Source organism: Trichomycterus rosablanca, chromosome 16 (genome assembly GCF_030014385.1).
Source record: "Trichomycterus rosablanca isolate fTriRos1 chromosome 16, fTriRos1.hap1, whole genome shotgun sequence".
Taxonomy (NCBI): domain Eukaryota; kingdom Metazoa; phylum Chordata; class Actinopteri; order Siluriformes; family Trichomycteridae; genus Trichomycterus; species Trichomycterus rosablanca.
The window spans coordinates 30,162,900-30,179,426 of record NC_086003.1 but is presented as its reverse complement, the minus strand read 5'-3'; the positions used below and the strand labels follow the sequence as shown (position 1 = coordinate 30,179,426).

Below are 16,527 nucleotides of genomic sequence, written 5' to 3'. Positions count from 1 at the left end.
ACGCCACAAGGTGGCGCTGATGTACAAGTTTATTTTGTGTGCACTCGTGCCAGTTAAAATCAGTTTATTTCATTATTATTGTTTTTGTCTGCGACCCCCTCTTGTTTTTTTGGAAAAACCCTTTACCCTATATGACCAAAAGTATTTGGACGCCTGACCATGAGCTTTTTTAAGTTTTCCCCAAATTTGGCGGCGGAGGAAGAGGTGCATCTGTCCCAAACGATATCGATCTGAAGATCTGGACGAGCTTTAGAGCCACAATATCAAATGTTGGTCATGCACGACAAAAAAAAACATGCCCCTCACTTCTGGTTGCCGGTAGCGACGGGGACCCTCCATCCTTTGATCTGGCTGAGTTCGGGGTCGGACAGGTCGATGTGCAGCGGGAGGCGAGGGATCCAGACGTTCACCTCCAGCTGAGCGCTCAGGTAGCTGTAGGTGAAGTTCAGCGTGGTCTTCACCCTCCCTCTGCTCTCCTTCCCGTTCACGTACACGTAATCGCACCTCTCCGAAACCTGAGGGGGGGCAAAAGAAGACACCGTTACCGGGTGGTGCAGTGGGATGCCACGTTACCCACCATCCAGGTTTGAATCTCGGCCGAGGGAGTGAGGGGTGGAAGCCCTGCGATGGATGGGTGGAAGCGGACCTTCCGCGACCCTGACCTGTTGTGGGTGTGACATGGTACCGTGCTCCCTAAGGTCCTGGGTTTGATCCTCTGAGGACGCTCAGAACCTCAGATCCTCACACCTCCCAAAAAACAACATCAGCTTCTCTTAATCGCTCCTGATCGTGGTGTGTTTTGCCCAATAGGAAGCTCTGGACCCCTAGCGACCCTGACCTGGTGTGGGTGTGACACGGTATCGTGCTCCCTGAGGTCCTGGGTTTGATCTTTTGAGGACGCTCAGAACCTCACACCTCCCAAAAAACTACATTGGCTTCCCTTAATCGCTCCTGATCGTGGTGTGTTTTGCCTAAAAGGAAGCTCTGGACCCTTTGCAACCCTGACCAGGCTGAAGCAGCTGAATTAACAGAGATGCTCCACACAGAACAGAAAAAGTATGTGCCCCCTCGCACACACACAGAAGATTCCTTGGTGTGGAGAGATTCGCTCTCACTGTGGTTCAGTGGAGTCCTAAAGTCTTAGAACTGGCTTTGTAGTGCTGTGTACTGGAACATGAAAGGACCTTCCCTAAACTATTGCCCCAGGTTATAGCAGGTTTCTCCTGCCTGTGAAGGGGTGTCCACATAATTTTGGCGGGGGATCCATCGGCAGTACCGAAGACGACGAGGACGCTCATGGAGGACGTTGTGGATGCCGTCGAGAATGGGGGGGGGGGTGTCACGAGGGCACCGTGGCATCGACGGTCGCCGTTCCACCCGCTGTTCCTGGCACTAATTAAGCACAGATCTGCTACTCTTACCCCCAAATCATTTTTCAGAAGACCGACAGGAGGTCTGGGTGCAAACCAAAACAGGTGCAGCACACACCCCTGGCACCCCTGGCACGCACCCCTCTCGAAAAAGTGTCTGGAACCGGCATGCCCAGGTGCCAGGCTAAATAAACGTCATCGCTCATTGACTCCGCTCACTGTCTCCCTGCAGGTGTTCATCCCATTTTCGCCGTCTCGGATGCACCCCGCCCCCCTCTCGCCCCTCGTCCCCCACTCGCCACCCTCACCCCCCACTTGCCCCCCGTAACCCCCACACCCCTCCGAATCTGTCGGTGCTCCAGCTCTCTCATCTCGGCATCACTGGAGTTGGAAAGTACATTAAAGAAGCCTTTAGGGTGATAAATACATTCCTGTATTTATCACACACCTCACAGCAAGAAGGGTCTGGGTTTGATTCCCCAGGGTCCGTTCTGTGTGGAGTTTTGCACGTTCTCCCTGTTTCTGTGTGGGTTTCCTTTGTGTGCTCCAAATTCCTTCCACCATTATGTCAACTGGAGCTAAGTGTGTGTGTGTGTGTGTGTGTGTGTGTCTGGGGTGTTTCCCCGCCTTTCGCCCCATGAATCGGACCCACTTGGACCCTGACCAGGCTAAAGCAGTGGTAAAACTGTGAATGAATATATGGATGAATACAGAGCTGTTAAAAAAGTATTCGCCCCCTTCCAGAATTCCTGAAATTCCTTTTGCACATTTGTTTCATTTTGATGTTTTACCACTGCTTTGACCTGGTCAGGGTCACAGTGGGTCCACCTCCCTTTCCTTTCTGGAATCATTGGGTGCAAACCCATTCCTGACAGGATGCCAATCCCTCAGAAAACACCTGGGGTGTCCCAATACTTTTGTGCCACATGGGTCTTGGTGCTTTTGGAAGATGGTGAGGTCGGGGTGTGTAGTGTTCCTGTAGAAACTTTAAAGGTGCTGATTGATCCTGATAGGAAGATTCTGAAGCTTAACAAGGACTAATTGAGTAAACGAGGTGTGGGGGGTGGGGGTGATAACTTTTTCACAACAGTGACACACAGGTCAGACACACTAATCACAGTAAGTAAGAAAGAGTGTGTTTATTTCTGTTCTCTTGGTGTACTAATGCACTGCAGGAAGAAGAAACTGGAAGGGGGTGTGAATACTTTTTCACACCGCCGTCGGTGTCGCTGCGGTGTCTGACCCTTCCAACACAGGTCCCACAGAGAGCCGTATGGCGTTCAGAGCTCCACCTGACCCCGCCCACCCCGCTCATCGCTCTCTCACCTTAACCACGCCCTCATCGGTCGAGCGGCACTCCACCGACTCGGTGACGTCGCTCACGGCTCCGTCCGTTCCCACGGTGACCACTTTGACGGGCATGGCGACGGTCCTCCCGGTCAGGACGGCGGTGTTGAGGATCTCCGTCTCCTGCGGGCAGATCAGAGAGATCAAACTCATTCATCCGTCCCTCCCTCACCACAACATGGCAGTTGTGAGGCTTGAACCGGCAACCTTCTGATTACTAGTCTAGTACCTTAACCGTTAAGGTTTGGGGTTAAGGGCCTTGCTCAAGGGCCCAACAGTGGCAAATTGGCAGTGGTGGGGCTTGAACCGGCAACCTTTTGATTACTAGTCCGATTAACCATTAAGGTTTACGGTTAAGGGCCTTACTCAAGGGCCCAACAGTGGCAACTTAGCAGTGGTGGGGCTTGAACCAGCATACTTCTGATTACTAGTCTAGTACCTTAACCATTAAGGTCTAAGATTAAGGGCCTTGTGTAGGGGCCCAACAGTGGCAACTTGTCACCGGCAACCTTCTGATTTATAGTCTGATTAACCTTAAAATTTAAGGGTTAGGGGCCTTGCTCAAGGGCCCAACAGTAGCAACTTGGCAGTTGTGAGGCTTAAACCGGCAACCTTCTGATTACTAGTCTGATTAACAGTTAAGGGCCATGCCCTAGGGCCCAACAGTGGCAAATTGGCAGTGGTGGGGCTTGAACCGGCAACCTTTTGATTACTAGTCTGATTAACCATTAAGGTTTAGGGTTAAGGGCCTTACTCAAGGGCCCAGCAGTAGCAACTTAGCAGTGGTGGGGCTTGAACCAGCATACTTCTGATTACAAGTCTAGTACCTTAACCATTAAGGACTAAGATTAAGGGCCTTGTGTAGGGGCCCAACAGTGGCAACTTGACAGTGGTGGGGCTTGAACCGGCAACCTTCTGATTACTAGTCTGTTTAACCTTGAAGTTTAAGGGTTAAGGACCTTGCTCAAGGGTCCAACAGTAAGAACTTGGCAGTGGTGGGGCTTGAACCGGCAACCTTCTGATTACTAGTCTGGTACCCTAACCATTAAGGTTAAGATTTAGGGGCCCTGCTCAAAGACCCAACAGTGGCAACTTAGCAGTGGTGGGGCTTGAACCGGCAACCTTCTGATTACTAGTCTAGTACCTTAACCGCTGTCTTTCAACCGACGTGGCGTCCCAATACTTTTGTATGCTGTAATTCCTAAGATATGAACCGTCATGTCATCAACCCAACCCTGGTCAGGGTCACGGTGGGTCGGTTTCCCGGTTTACCGGGAAAAGTTTGGAGATTTTTAATTATAAGCACATTTACAAAATAACGGATTCTGTTCCTAATGGGACGCACGCTTATAAATGTAATAGCATCTGGAAGAACAGAAGCTAAGGTAAGCAGCGGTTATGATTGTTTTTGCTGTGTTTGGGATTTTGGCCGCTGTGCCGTGATTTATCGAGCGCTTTTGTTCTGTAATGAAAACAAAACGTATCAGTTGAAGCTTTTAACTGGAACCTTCTTGTTACAGAAATTACATTCATTTACACAATGAGGAGGAAAGTAAAGACACGAAGTAAAACGACTAAATACACTCGCTAATCTGTTGTTGTTTTTATCTGAACTTACAGATTATTTCTTTATTTCTGCGCTACATTTATAATACGTATATGTTTTGTGTAGATTATATTGACTGCTGACTTGACTCGGACTCTAGCCTAAAGACTCGTGACTTGACTCGGACTCGTGTTTTGTGACTTGTAAACATCTCTGACGCCGACAGTTTGTCCCGATTTCAGTTCCAATAATTTCCACCCGTTTTTTTTTCTTGTACCCATCAGACCTGAATGTTCTGGTTGTTTTTTTAATCTATCCGACACCGAGGGTTTAATTCCACCCCGAACTGAAACGTATGATTTTGATTGGGTTCCGGAGTGACGGGGACGGTCGTGGGTACGGGCGCAGACTCGCAGTGTTTTGACAGCGAGTTCCCGTCCGCGTCTGATCCGCTGTCAAAACAGGAATTCATCAGGACGTGAAGAACGCGGTACGTCTGCACCCCTTTTACCTCTGATGGATTTAAAGAATACACCCCTCCCCCCCCCCCCCCCCCCCCCCCCGACGACTCCATAAAACGCTCGCTACGCTTTCACGCGTCTGTCGGCGTCGCGTCGCTGAAAGTGATTTTCACTCGAGCTTAAAGATTAATGCAGAAATTAAGAAACGATTTGAGGAGAATAAAACCCCGACGCTCTGAAGCCACCAGATAAAAAATGTACAAAATCAGAATCTCTGGGCATCAAAAAGACTTTCAGCGCCACATTTACCCACAATGCCGCTCTTCTATACGTTTACATTTGTGGCGTTTAGCGGACGCTTTTATCCACAGACGGTTTGAGCAATTGAGGGTTGAGGGCCTCGCTCAGGAGCCCAACAGTGTCAACTAGATGGTGGTGGGGCTGGAACAGACTGGATTTGCTGTACATCCATGAAGGGCGTCATCACGGTGGTACAGCGGGTGTCCAGATATAGATAATGGTCAAGGTCCTTTCTGTATGGAGTTTTGCATGTTCTCCACATGTCCACATAGGTTTTTCCTCAGAAAAGGAATAAAAATCCATAAAGAGTTTTATACCAGTCACATATAATATAATATATGGTTAAATGTATATGGACACCTGACCGTGATCTTGTTGGATAATCCAGTTCAAAACCCCCCATCCACCCTCCTAACACTCACCCACGACCATCCATCTATATTCATCCATCCATCTATATTCATCCATCCATCCATCCATCTATATTCATCCATCCATCCATCCATCTATATTCATCCATCCATCTATATTCATCCATCCATCTATATTCATCCATCCATCCATCTATATTCATCCATCCATCTATATTCATCCATCCATCCATCTATATTCATCCATCCATCTATATTCATCCATCCATCCATCTATATTCATCCATCCATCTATATTCATCCATCCATCTATATTCATCCATCCATCCATCCATCTATATTCATCCATCCATCTATATTCATCCATCCATCCATCCATCTATATTCATCCATCCATCTATATTCATCCATCCATCTATATTCATCCATCCATCCATCTATATTCATCCATCCATCCATCCATCCATCTATATTCATCCATCCATCTATATTCATCCATCCATCCATCTATATTCATCCATCCATCCATCTATATTCATCCATCCATCTATATTCATCCATCCATCCATCTATATTCATCCATCTATATTCATCCATCCATCTATATTCATCCATCCATCTATATTCATCCATCCATCCATCTATATTCATCCATCCATCCATCTATATTCATCCATCCATCTATATTCATCCATCCATCCATCTATTCATCTACTGTATATTCATCCATCCATCTATATTCATCCATCCATCCATCTATATTCATCCATCCATCCATCTATATTCATCCATCCATCTATATTCATCCATCCATCCATCTATATTCATCCATCCATCCATCTATATTCATCCATCCATCTATATTCATCCATCCATCTATATTCATCCATCCATCTATATTCATCCATCTATTCATTTATATTCATCCATCCATCTATATTCAACCATCTTAATTCATCCATCTATATTCATCCATCCATTCATCTATATTCATCCATCCATCCATCTATATTCATCCATCCATCCATCTATATTCATCCATCCATCTATATTCATCCATCCATTCATCCATCTATTCATCTATATTCATCCATCCATTCATCCATCCATTCATCCATCCATTCATCCATCCATCTATATTCATCCATCCATTCATCCATCCATTCATCCATCTATTCATCTACTGTATATTCATCCATCCATCTATATTCATCCATCCATCCATCTATATTCATCCATCCATCTATATTCATCCATCCATCCATCTATATTCATCCATCCATCCATCTATATTCATCCATCCATCTATATTCATCCATCCATTCATCCATCTATTCATCTATATTCATCCATCCATTCATCCATCCATTCATCCATCCATTCATCCATCCATCTATATTCATCCATCCATTCATCCATCCATTCATCCATCTATTCATCTACTGTATATTAATCCATCCATCTATATTCATCCATCCATTCATCTATATTAATCCATCCATCTATATTCATCCATCCATCCATCTATATTCATCCATCCATCTATATTCATCCATCCATCTATATTCATCCATCTATTCATCTATATTAATCCATCCATCTATATTCATCCATCCATTCATCCATCTATTCATCTATATTCATCCATCCATCTATAATCATCCATCCATCCATCTATATTCATCCATCCATCTATATTCATCCATCCATCTATTCATCTATATTAATCCATCCATCTATATTCATCCATCCATCTATATTCATCCATCCATTCATCCATCTATTCATCTATATTCATCCATCCATCCATCTATATTCATCCATCTATTCATCTATATTCATCCATCCATCTATATTCATCCATCCATCTATATTCATCCATCCATCTATATTCATCCATATTAATCCATCCATCTATATTCATCCATCCATCCATCTATATTCATCCATCTATATTCATCCATCCATCTATTCATCTATATTCATCCATCCATACATCTATATTCATCCATCTGTATTCATCCATCCATCTACATTCATCCATCCATCTATATTCATCCATCTATATTCATCCATCCATCCATCTATATTCATCCATCCATCCAACCCTTCCAACAATCTTTCCCCATCCTTTCATCTCTTCATGTATCTCTCCTCTCATCACTGATCATCCCACAGTCTCGACCATAACCCCTCACTCTGACCCCGCTCCACTCCCTCCTCCAGCTTCCTCCACCCGCAGGAATTCGGGCCCCTGAATGCCAGGTCAGATCTCTCTCGGTGCCGTTTATGTATTCCGGTCAGCGCTGACGCCTGGAGGTGGGTGAACACTCCCCCACCCCCCCTCCCGAGGTCGAGCTGCTTTCTGTTTACTGATTCTGATAGCGCTTCAGAGATGTGCTGAGCGGCTGCACTCTAACCTGACTGATTATCAGCGGGGGGACTGGATCATCGGCACGTACCCGTCCTCAAATATCTGTACCACACAGACCAGAGGGTGACGGATCAACACCAGAGCGAGGGAACGGTGCTGAGGGGCCGTGCTGACGGGCCGTGCTGAGGGGCGGCGCTGACGGGTGGTGCTGAGGGGTGGTGCTGAGGGGCCACACTGAGGGGCGCTGCTGAGGGGTGGTGCTGAGGGGCCGTACTGAGGGGCGGCGCTGAGGGGTGGTGCTGAGGGGCCGTACTGAGGGGCGGCGCTGAGGGGTGGTGCTGAGGGGCCGTACTGAGGGGCGGCGCTGACGGGTGGTGCTGAGGGGCCACACTGAGGGGCCGTGCTGAGGGGCGGTGCTGAGGGGCCACACTGAGGGGCCGTGCTGAGGGGCCACACTGAGGGGCCGTGCTGAGGGGCTGTGCTGAGGGGCCGGAATGCTTTTAGCTGAATCTCATCACGGGTTCGAATCTTCTGATTGTTACTGCAGGCATCTTCCACGTGTTAAATTATATACAATAAATGATCTGCCTTCTACAATGTGGAAACAGTTTGAGGAAGGTCCTTTTTTGCATCACTGTGCCACCAAGCAGGATCTACGTATAAAGACATGGTTTAATCCTGACCTCAACTCTACTGAACACATCTGAGATGAATTAGAACATCCACTGTGAGCCAGGCATTTTGTCTGTTATTAGTGCCTGACCTCACAAAATGTTTTTTTTATTTTATTTTATTACATGAGCACAAATTCCCACAGACAAGACACTCTAAAATCTGGAGGAAAGTCTTCCTAGATGACTGGAGGCTGTTAGGTTGCAAAAAAGGACACGACGGTTTCGGAATAAGATGTCCAGCAAGCTAATGGTCAAGAGACAAGAGAAGACTTCATTAATCCCTCAAGAAAATCAACTAGAGACAGAACTTGCACCTGATACTTAAAACTGGTACAAAACTAAAAGCTGGTTTGTTCTCTGTGCAAAGCTTTGATGGTACCACAGCAGCACCAGCGACATGCTGCACGTCTATATTGTTTCAACTTCTTAATCGCGGAGATCCTAGAATACCGTATTCCTTAGCGAGTTCAGTTAGAGCGCATTTTTACTTCTATATTGTTTCATTAAGCTTCTTAATCGTGGGATCTTGGAACACCGTATTTCTCACCACTGTGTTTACACCACTTAGAATGTGCAGTAAGTGTTGAGTGAATGTGGAGGTTAGAATCTGGGCTCATTCTGTCGTTACTGAACGCTGGACTTAATGAGACGTGGCTACATCTAACTACTTTATTTCTGCTATAAGTTGAAGCACTTTGCTGTGTGTACAGAACAGCATGAACACGAGCTGCACTCTGTTTAATATGGAGCACCTGAGAATGTGATTATATGAACATAAACCCTGTTTACATTTAGTTCTGTGTTAGATTATTATCACCTACAGTTTAGTGTTAGAATAAAAGAAGATTAAATCAGATTCTGAATTATATTGTTTGGATGAAAATGAATCGTTAGATTAATCAATAATTGATCAAATAGTCTATAGATTAATCGTTAGTGGCATCCCTAAAGCAATACAGTCCCATTGCTGTATCATCTACAGAGTACATGTGCTTGACTGGCCTGCCTGCAGTACAGATCTGTCTCCAGCTGAAGTCTCGTATCGAGGAAGAACGGAGAAAAAATCCACTCGCAAACCAGCAACGATTTGTGTCCTCAGTTCCACACGCATTAAAAAATCTCATTAATAGGGACGCTGATGGAACACGTGTGGAACACGCCCCCGTCCTGACTTTTCTGGAGCGCCTGGCAGGGATCGAATTCTAAATGTGTTTCCATTTACACAGTCTATACTAGTTGAGATTGGGTTTGGGGTTTGGTGTATTACTATTATTTGGACGCCGCGTTTCCACCCAGTTCCAGCACCCCGACTCCCTCCATTAGCAGATGTTTGAGAAAATGAAGGTGCAGGAGGAGGTCAGCGCCGGAGAAAACGCTCGGTTATTTCTATAATGGCGGAGAGAAATTGAAGAAAGGTTTAACTGCCGCTGAGCCCATCACAGCGGTCGGCTCGCTTCGATCCCGCTGCAGATTGTACCCACGGGGATAATCACTAATAACGTCCACATGTTCCAACTACCGAAGCCCAGAGATCATCAGAGGATTTTCCTCCGCACAGCGGGGCCAAGTGCTTGCGGTGTTCTGGAGATTTACCTTCCTGATACAGCACACCGCTCGGACCGTAACCTCGGCCGGCAGAGGCGACGCCAGGGACGCGTGATTGCTCGTAAACGCGCCCTAATCAATTACTAAACAATAGACGTCGAGAGGGAGTGTGGTTCCGCCAGGGTTCACTCGTTGGTAAGCGCTGACCCTCAGTCTTAATACACGACCCCAAGTGTTTCACTGATTTATACAGAAGTCACAATCTTATTTACATGTTCATTTAGATGGGTCAAGAGACGTGAACAGGGTCCGAATGCCCAGGAATCAGTAGGCGCAATGTGTGACCACACCCCGGACACGACGCCAATCCATCTAGATGCCTCGGTCACCCCCCTGCCTCAGACATAGCTAATCATGTCCACTGGAGAGTCGAACCCTGGAGAGTCGAATCCTTGTGGTAGTAGCCAGTTCCTCTTCCTCTGCTGGAGACCCCGATGGCGTACGAGGAGGGTATATTCTCCCTCTGACGTGTGGGCGCTCCACCGACCCCTTCTTATCCTCCTGTACTTTAATGAGATCGGTTTCACGCATGGAGAGTCACACACTGATGTTCTTCAACCTCTGTACAGACGCCTCGGCCTACTAACCAGGGTCCTTACACGGTCTCGAAGACCCCCATTCTTATCGTCCTATCTTTTCCCACCCAGCAGACTACCGGCCGATTTTGTCCCCTGCAGGCACTAGGGGGCGCCCAGCTGACCGGTAACAGAGCCGAGTATTTTTAGAACACCAGGCGCCCCAATCATTCATTTGAAGAACTTTGGGAGGTGATCTCTCCATCCATCAGAAATTAGGAACAGAAAGAAGGGTGCGTCCCAGAACACTCATTAATGACCCCATGACCCCTGGATCCTTCATCCTTCTGCTTTCCACTCTTCCATCTGGAGTAATTAGTGAGCGACGGCGATGGCGTAACCCAATAATGATGATGATTGTTACTCTACGGTGATTGAGGTCAGTGATGCTGAGCAGCGGGTAACACGTCATCGGAAATGAGGAATACGACCTAAATACAGCCAACAGGTGTAATAAATCAGTTATATAAGGAAACAACAGTTTAGGGAAGGTCCCAGGATGAGTGAGCTTCCTGCACAAAGCCCTGACCACACTCAACAGCTCTGGGATGAACCAGAACATCGACTGATCAATCAGCGCCCAGCCGTACTGACTGAACTGGCACAAATTCCCACACACAGAAGCACTTCAATGTCAAAGTCTGGTGAGAAGCTTCTCAGAAGAGCGGCTGATGTTCCAGCTTTTTCTCCCTTTTAACACATCCAATTGCCAATTGAATCACGCTTCCTCTCCACCAATGCCGATCCCCGCTCTGATTGAGGAGAACGAAGCTATCCCACGCCCCCTCCGACACGTGGGCAGCAGCCGTATGCATCTTATCACTTACACTTTGACGAGTGCAGTGCAGCTCAGCGTTGTGTACAGAGAGACGCACCCTAAGAGCACTCTTTTCTCATCTCTGTGCAGGCGCCATCAATCAGCCAGCAGGGGTCGTAATTACACCAGTCATGAGAGAGAGACCCCATCCGGCTAAGTCCCGCCCATATATGAACAACAGGTCAATCGTACTTCAATGTCAAAAAGAGCGGCTGAAGGTCCAGCAGAAAAGATCACACAGAGGGTCACAGTTTTAATACCAGGCTCACGATCAGGTGTCCGAATACTTTCATGCAGCTGCAAATTGGAGCGTCGCTCTGCAGGAATTTCACACAGAAGAACTAATCAGACCAGGAAGGGAGCGTAAAAAGGCTGAAAGGAAGAATCGTGACCCTATTATAGGATTTAGGCTTCTTTCGCGCCCCTTTCAAACAGATTCTGTGTTTCAGACCCCCACCCCACACACCCCGGCACGTCAGTACGGTTTCAAAACAAACCTTTGACTTTACTGTTTCAGCAGCTCTCCCCTGCAGGTATTTCCTCGCACCGCCGCGTATAAACACCACGATTAATTCTTTAATAGGCGTGTAAGGTCCGAGCTGCAGGGAGAAACAGATTAGCATTTTTATTAACGTCTGTAATTCTGTGCTTTATATTCACGACCCCGATGAGGCTGTGACACGGCGTACAGTACAGGAAGACTGGCACCGAAAATGCCTCAGTGGTACTCGGGGACCATCCGTCAGACCACTAACATCTACAACAAAAAGTGTGACACATGGAGCTGTCATTGCTTCACCTGTCCACTAGGGGTCCCACACATACTGTATATACAGTCAAATTATATACCGGCGGTATAGGGTGGTGCAGGGGAACGTAATGAGGGTATGAGGGGGATAACAGGGGTATGAAACGGGTAGACAGAAAATAAAGGGGATTAAAAAATCTACAGACCTACACCAAGGGGCAATTTAGAGCAGAGGATCCATGTATATATTATTTATTTATTTATTTTAGTTTTACGCCACTTTATACACCGTTCAGTTTCTCGCAATGTAGTCATATCCAATTCCCCAATTGCATTTCGCCTCCTCTTTACTGCTGCTGACTTCCACTCGTGACCGAGGAGGGTCGTGACTAAAACACGCCCCCTCCGACTTGTGTGCAGTACCGACCGCTTCTTTTCACCTGCACCAATTGGGTTGATACAGAGATCTGTATCGCGCATGGAGAGTCACGCATCTGTGCAGCCAGCAGCGGTCGTAATCGCAGCAGTTATGAGGAATCCATACAAACTCCCTCCCTCTCTCCATCAGAGGGAGGGAGTTTGTATGGACCTGACGGTGTGCCAGCGTGTCGGCCACTTGAGCACCCCCAGCACTTATTAATTATATACTTATTTGTATAGCACTTTACAGCATCCAGGACCGACAGACCAGAACAGACCCTGTTGAGCAAGCCGAGGGCAACAGTGGCAGGAAAAACCCCCTTAAAATTACAGGAGGAACCTCGAGAGGAACCAGACTCAGCAGGAACCTCCATCCTCCTCGGGTTATTATTAGGCGTCATTATTTCTTTCTTATGGGATCCATGTAAAACAAAACAAAAAACGTGTGACATTGCTTCACCTGTCCACTAGGGGTCCCACACATACTGTATATACAGGAGGTATAGGGGTGTGCAGGGGAACGTAATGAGGGTATGAGGGGGATAAACAGGGGTATAAAATGGGTAGACAGGGGATAAGGGGGGGGGTAAAAGATCTACAGACCTACACCAAGGGGCAATTTAGGGCAAAAAATCCATGTATATAGCAGGTGGCACAGCGGTAAAACATGCTAGCACACCAGCCATCTGGCATGCTGGGTGCCTACCTGAACAACGATTGGCTTGTAGTTCATACAGGGTGGGAGCCGGATGGGATCTCATAACTGATGCAACTACGACCTCTGCTGGCCGATTGATGGCACTGCACAGAGACGAGGAATAATGAGGTTAAGGGTGTCTCTCCGTACACAAAGCTGATCTGCATATGAACTCGTGTGTTAGCGTGTGTTAGTCACGGCTCTCCTCAGTCAGAGTAGAGGAATTGGATATGACTAGATTGGAAGGACAACACCATGGGGAGCATCAAACCCACGTCCAGAGGACCCACCCACTCTTCCAGGTACTTCCTCATACCGAGTAGGTGGAGGTGAGCACAGTCACCGTTCCGGTCCTTCTGATCGGCCCCGTCGGATCCGACAGGAAGTTGCAGAGTCAGTTTCTGGTGCATTAGTGCAGATGAGGGAGGACGATGAGGAGGAGGATGAAGATTAGGAGGAGGAGGAGGAGGACCAGCGCAGCTTCATCAGCAGATTTCTTTCACCCCTGGACCGTGGTACAGGGTACAGGACCCAATCTGATTATCTGATCTCCTCATCCTGTAAGTGGAGAGTGATGTGATCTCATTCATCTCCGTCCCGCTGAGTTCCACCACTCACGGCTCTCTGGGCTCCAGCACAAACTCCAGATGAATGGTGCCGCTCGGCAGACGGGTGAGGGTGAGGGATGGGTGCCCGGCGCTGGCACCGTGCCGCCTGGGTGAATGCATCACCATCAGAGAGGAGAGGAACTGTTTGTAGTTCCTCCATCCGAGCATGAATCAGGTGGATTTGTTCTCGCCACCTCACTCACGCCAGGTCTGGTCTTTAATACAGAACTAAGCTTGTGGAAAACAACCTCAGCCCCATTCGACAGCTCTGGGATGAATCGGAACACCGACTGATCAATCAGTTAGTGCCCAGACTTACAAAAATGCTGTTGTCTTTTCACTGAATGGGCACAGCAGCACCATATTAATGCAGACAGGTCTGAATAATTTCACTTCACACTCGCTATAGCTTTATATACATATATGTCAGTGTGTATGTGGGTGTGTGTGTGTGTGTGTGTGTGTGTATCGGTGTGATTTTTATATTGCCGCCAGACAGAGGCTGGCATTTTATCTAACGCCCACTGCCCACACGGCCATGAAGAAATGCATCTTATTCACACAACATTAGCCACGGTTCTGCTCTGTACACAGACGGGCACGACTGGCACACAAATGCACTGCCAGCTTCCATTATGTTGTGAGATAGTGGGTCTGGTGCTCGTCATGTACAGAGGATATAAAAAGTCTTCACACCCCTGTTACAGCGCCAGACGGAACCTTTTTCTTTATATGATAAAAAAGTAAAATAATAAAAAGTAAAAAGCATCCGACTGTGTTCTGCAGAAAACTACATCAGTCTGTATCAGCATAAATAAATATAAATAAATAAATATAAATATATAAATATAAAATTATAAATAAATAAATATAAATAAATATATAAATAAATCAATATAAATAAATAAAAATAAACAAATAATATAAATAAATCTAAATAAATATAAATAAATGAATAAATCTAAAAAATAAATAAAAATAAATAAATAAATATAAATAAATATAAATAAATAAATTTAAATAAATCAATATAAATGAATAAATCTAAAAAATAACTCTTAATAAATATAAATAAATCAATCTAAATAAATTAATCTAAATAAGTAAATAAATAAATGTAAATAAATATAAATAAATAAATAAATACATTTAAATAAATAAATAAATAAAGTTGGGTTGGTGTAATAAGAATGGGGGGTGAATACTTTTTCACAGTACATTCTGTATGAGAAGCATGTGCTGGTGCAGATGGGTACCACAGGGGCTCGATAACACTTCATCTGGCCCTGAACACACTAGCAGGAACGAGCCTGTGGCGGTTTGCCCCCGGTGCCCATGCCACTGGCACTGGCCGTTTGTTCTAGCTGATCGTGCCCTCATTAGTGACTGAAGCCAAATTTAATCACCGCCGGCAAAAAGGACACGCTGTGATCAGCACACGGGCATGTAAACACCGCTGGGCACCGGCGGCAGTACAATTAGCAATGCTAATAATTACCTTTCTGTGCACCGGGGTGGTTTCAGAAGGTTTTTTGGGTGCCAGAGCAGAATGGTGGCACTAACAAGACTCCAACGTAAAAACTGGACAAAAAAAACTTTTCTTTTAATTTTAAACTAAATAAACTTTCTGAGGTCTGATGTTCTCCTTTTTGGGGTCTGATGTTCCTCCTTTCTGAGGTCTGATGTTCCTCCTTTTTGGGGTCTGATGTTCCTCCTTTCTGAGGTCTGATGTTCCTCCTTTTTGGGGTCTGATGTTCCTCCTTTCTGAGGTCTGATGTTCTCCTTTTTGGGCTCTAATTCCCACCTTTTTTTGGACTTTGATTTCCTGCTTTTTAGTGTCTAATTCCATACGTTCTCCATTTTGGGGTCTGATGTTCCTCCTTTTTGGGTCTGATGTTCCTCCTTTTAGGGTCTGATGTCCATTTTGGGGTCTGATGTACATTTTGGGGTCTGATGTTCCTCCTTTTGAGTGGCCACTTTACTCCAGGACACAGAACACAAGTACAAACACAGTACACAGTGTACTGATAAAAAACCCACTACAGTAAACACAAGGACCTTCTATAATAGTTATGACGAGAATAATCATAAAAAAGACTCAAATTTGTGACGGTAAATGAAAGGAAGCTCCGTTTTTCGGACGCGGAGGGGACGCTGTGTGATAACCGAGCTTGAATCAGGGTGGAACATGTTTTGGAAAACGTTAAACAGCCAGACGTGTTTCAATTCAAATAAAAGCATTTCTTTATTTGTGTACGAGACGACGCTCGTCTCCAGCTTGTTTCCAGCTGCTCTTCCACCCAACAGTCCAGAAATGATGAGTAAAAACTGACAGCACGGGTCTCTGGAGTTCATTCTTATTTCTTCACGCTCACTATCTGACCAGGGATTGATGTTAGGACCTTTAAAATTGTGAATTTTAAGTTTAAAGCCCTGTATTTTACCCAGGACACCCAAACGCACCCGGTGATTCCAGGGAAGCTTAAATCTGAGCTAAACCGTGACAACAAATGAGGAGAAACAGAAACTCTAACTGAATCGTGGGTAATAAATCAGTATGGAGCCCGTGCCAGGAGCCCGTGCTGGGTGCTGGGGGGTGAAGGTGCTCACATGG

General features: G+C 46.1%; 1 protein-coding gene across 1 annotated transcript in view; it reads right to left on the bottom strand.

The window, feature by feature from the left end:
* Positions 1 to 16,527, bottom strand: part of si:dkey-112m2.1 (transmembrane protein 132D) — a 73,175-nt gene that overhangs the window by 10,005 nt on the left and 46,643 nt on the right. Inside the window, exons 5-6 of the mRNA XM_063011142.1 lie at positions 2,697 to 2,840; positions 307 to 515 (exon numbers count right to left, since the gene is read on the bottom strand). Of these exons, the coding sequence (XP_062867212.1) occupies positions 307 to 515; positions 2,697 to 2,840 (353 nt within the window). The remainder of the gene's footprint in view (positions 1 to 306; positions 516 to 2,696; positions 2,841 to 16,527) is intronic.